This window comes from Sciurus vulgaris, assembly GCF_902686455.1.
Source record: "Sciurus vulgaris genome assembly, chromosome: X".
Taxonomy (NCBI): Eukaryota; Metazoa; Chordata; class Mammalia; order Rodentia; family Sciuridae; genus Sciurus; species Sciurus vulgaris.
The window spans coordinates 93,078,877-93,082,836 of record NC_136471.1 but is presented as its reverse complement, the minus strand read 5'-3'; the positions used below and the strand labels follow the sequence as shown (position 1 = coordinate 93,082,836).

Below are 3,960 nucleotides of genomic sequence, written 5' to 3'. Positions count from 1 at the left end.
GCATGCCAGGAGACAGTTAAGCAACGTTCTTGGGAAAGGACCTAGGACGTCTATTCACATGTCTTGTCATGCACTCACCACTCACAGGTCTGATGCGGTGTGTGCTTTCTGGGGCACTCAGGCTGAGGAACTCCCCTGACACCTCACGTGTGCACACCTAACTCCAAGTTGAACTTCTGTCCAAAACGTTGGCACTTCAGCATCTTTGCCTGACTGACTGCATAGCTGCGAGAACGTCTCCCATTGTACTTGACCCGAGGCAAATCATCAGTGAAGGTTTGTGGTATGAAAGAAGGAATGTATAGAGACTTAGAAGCGAGAGCAGAAGGGTGGTCGGTGCCACTGTGCAAAAACACTCCAACATATGCTACTCCCAACAGGTAAAACCTCCCCAGAGGGAAGAGCAGTGCTTAATGGTCCTGGATGCAGCTTTTGGCATAGCGGACACTGTCTTTGGGCATCGGTAAGGGCGGCTCTGAGACTGACTGGACAGCTTTTTCCTGGCTGTCTTATTCTCTGTAGCAACAGTGACACGTTTGGTTTGCTCTGGCTCAGAGGAGATAGGACCGTGCCTGTTTTTCCTTAGGACTTAAGTCATCCATAAATTGTGCGTAAGCTATATGTGAACTCTGAAACAAAGTCAGGGGTGTAGACCTGCAGCCACAATATAGGGAGTCAGAATGACACACAACCAGCTACCTAGAAGCCCACAGGTGCAAGACTGTATTTTCCAAAAATATCCACAACAACTCTCATCTCCTGTTGTTATAAATAGCGCCACCTCCCCCACCGAGAGATGTAGTTCTGATTATCCCACTTGAATCTGAAAGGGCTTGTGACTCACTTCTAATCAATAGAGTATGACAGGAGTGACTCACCATGGGTTCTGAGGCTTGGTCATAGGAGCTGATGCAAAGCTCACCTTGCTTATTGAAACCACCCCCCTTACTGGCTTGGGGTCTGAGTCATCAAGTAGGAGGCCTGAACACAGAGGCCTGCCATGCTCAGAAGAAAATGAATGCCACTGAGAGGTGACAATTAAGAACTCCCCTTGCCCACTCCATCCCAGTCCCTCAGTCCTCTCCACAATGCCATCAGGGCTGTCAGCAAAGGACCCGTTAGATGAATCCAGTCATGGCGGGTCAGGCTTTCTCAAAGCGGGTCACAGACATGATGTGAAAAACAGTCATTTCCACTGCGCCCTTTCTCAGTGCCTGAGTTTGAAAGTTCATGCACATAAGAAACAGTTGGTATGTTATGGACTCCCTTGGGGGTGGTTTGTTGTGCAGGCGAGAGTCACAGGTTTGTGGAGGGTGGAGGGGCATAGGACAGGCCTCTACTCCAGGCACAAAGCCATCTGTCCCTCCTGCACAGGGACAAACCCTAAGCTCATCCTTCCCTGAATTATTTCATTGACTTTCTCTATGGCTTTTCCACCACCCTAGTATCGTGAGGATAAATGGGAGATTTGTTTGGCCCGGGTGACTTGACAGGCATCCCCATCAGCAGAGAAGAGAAATGGGGTATTCCTGCACAAGGCAGTCAGTGCTAGGCACCAGCTTTGCCCTGAGTATGAGGATACTGGGACTTGTTCACATCACTTAGGGAAGGTGAACTTGAAGAATAGATTTTAGCCAACTGGACACGAGTGACCTACCCAGCAGGTGTCAGAGGCTGGATTCAAACACAGTCAGTGTGTCCCCAGAGGCTAAATGTGTAAAGGCTCTGTCGATGCCCCCAACAAATGTTTCAGGGACCCTGGAGAATTTTGCCCCACTGCAAAGCAAGGGACACCACCATCCTTTGAAATTACCGGAGGCCAACTTTGTTCAACAGCCCCAGTTTCCCCATTGCCAAATCCTACTCTATGGATAGATCAACAAACACAACTTCACATTTGTAAGTATTTATTAATTTCTGAACACTTAACACATGTACAAGGTGGGTACTTGGAAAGATCCCAGGGAGTAGACATCCCTCTCAATCCTATCTCCCCATCCCCTCCCAGCAGTTAGTCACTAACACAAAACCAAGCAACACAGTAGCATCGTGGGAAAACTGAGTGCCATGAGGTATGCAATATCGAATTTTAAAACATGCTATTTCAAACTCACTAGATAAGCAACGTGGCTGAAAACAACAGCTTTCCCTAAGTAGTGGAAATATGTCCACCTAAAGCACAAAAACTCACGAAACCCGGGGAGAACTGTTCGCGTAACTGTTGACAAATCTGTTGGGATGTAGCCGCCCAGCACACGAAATGCACGTGTAGAACACAAGCCTGTTCACAATAGCACCGGAAACGTACAGTACATAGGATTCCCACCAGCGACGTGGGGACCCTTCGGGACGATGACTGGAATAAATGGAGACGCTACTGGCTGGTTGGATGTCAAGATGATCCATGTACACAGACGGAGGCGTGTGTGCTCAAGTTCTGGATCAGGAGCAAGTCCCTCGAACAGAACTGGAGGGGAAGGGGAAAGAGGGACAGGTAGCTTGCACTGACAGCACAGGTCGACCGGTCCGGAAAACAGACCTGGTTCACGGGAGAATGTCTATTTCCCCGAGTCCCGCACGGGCTGGCTGGAGGGGCCCGCGCATTTGTCTGGGCGCGTTGGCGGCCTCAGTCACTGCTCCTCTTGGCCAGGACAGGCAGGGGCCGCCTCGGTGGGCGCGTTCTGCATGGCGTCGTTCTCCTCGGTGGCCTCCTGCGCCCAAGCGCCACCGTCGACCTCCTCGATGACCACGCTGCGCACCGTGCCCGCGTCCAGGCAGTGCGGGGCGACGCCGTACACGCGGGGATCGGACTCCGCGGCGTGGAAGCTCTGCACCCCGCACCTGCTGCAGAAGCTGTGCAGCGCCGGGTGCGTGTTGGACGGGTAGGTGACCATGCTCTCGGCGCCCTGCAGCAGCGTGAAGCGCGCGGCCGGGACGAGGAAGTGGCGGTGCTGCTTCTTCTTGCACAGCCTGCAGCTGCACTCCACCACGCGCAGATCGGCAGGGGCCCAGGCCGCAAAGCGGATGGCGCCGCAGTGGCAGCCCCCGGTGTGGTACACCAGGCCCGGGTACTCGAAGGTGTCCAGCAGGAACTTGGCGGCACCCTCGCAGCTGAGGCCCCGCAGCTTGCGGAACGTCTCCCAGCGCTCGCGCTGCGCGCCCAGGTCCAGCTCACCCGGGGACGTGGCGGGTGCGGGTGGGGTGGGCGCGGACGCCCGCCGGTTCCGCGGCGGCGGCGGCGGGAGCAACAGATCCTTGGCGCCCGCCTCCCGGACCCGCCGCCACCAGCGCTTACGCCGCGCCTTTCCCCGCCGCCGCTTGGCCGCCGCCCGCTCCCTGCCCGCCGCTTGGCTCCCGACCCCGACTTGGACAGGTGGGCACCTCGCGCGGTTGGCGCCCATGACCGCGATGGCTGCGCAGGCGGCAGGAGGATCCCCGGGCCGCTCTCGCCTCCGCCGCTGAGCGCTGGCTCTGTGCCTTGCTCTGCCCATGGCGCCTGCAGACTTCCGAGCCGGTGCCCACCGCCCCTCATTTCCCAGGCAGTCTCTGAGCAGCCTCCTTGGCTGCACCTGCACGATTGGCCACTTGTTGAGTGTGATGTCAAGAGACCCTTCCCTTGACCCTATCAAAACAGCCTGCGCTCCCTTAGAAACTCAGTCAGAAGGAGGTCATTCAGCAGACACGTGTTGGGTCCCCACTAGGTTCTGGGCATGTGGAGGTGTATTATGCTCTCCAAACTCTCACACTCACTTAGAGGCAGTTACACCACACTAATAACCAAAATACTGCCATGCTTTCTCCCACAGGGACAAGAACGGGGCGCCCTAGGTAGCCACAGATGGGCCCAAGCACACCAGCTGGGGTGGGTGGGAGGGGCCACGTGGGGAAAGACTTTTGGTGTCTTCCTGCAGGATGGGTTTTGTCTACCTCTACTAGTTTTCCTCGCGATGGAGCCTGTTT

At 55.4% G+C, this 3,960-nt stretch overlaps 1 protein-coding gene across 1 annotated transcript; it reads right to left on the bottom strand.

The window, feature by feature from the left end:
* Window positions 1-1,967: 1,967 nt before the first annotated feature.
* Window positions 1,968-3,491, bottom strand: LOC306651223 (centromere protein V-like protein 3; the record flags this gene model as incomplete). The annotated part of the gene is made up of 1 exon (XM_079123688.1): window positions 1,968-3,491. The coding sequence occupies one exon, from the start codon at window positions 3,489-3,491 to the stop codon at window positions 2,631-2,633; it is 861 nt and encodes a 286-aa protein (XP_078979814.1). The 3' UTR covers window positions 1,968-2,630.
* Between the last annotated feature and the right edge of the window lie 469 nt (window positions 3,492-3,960).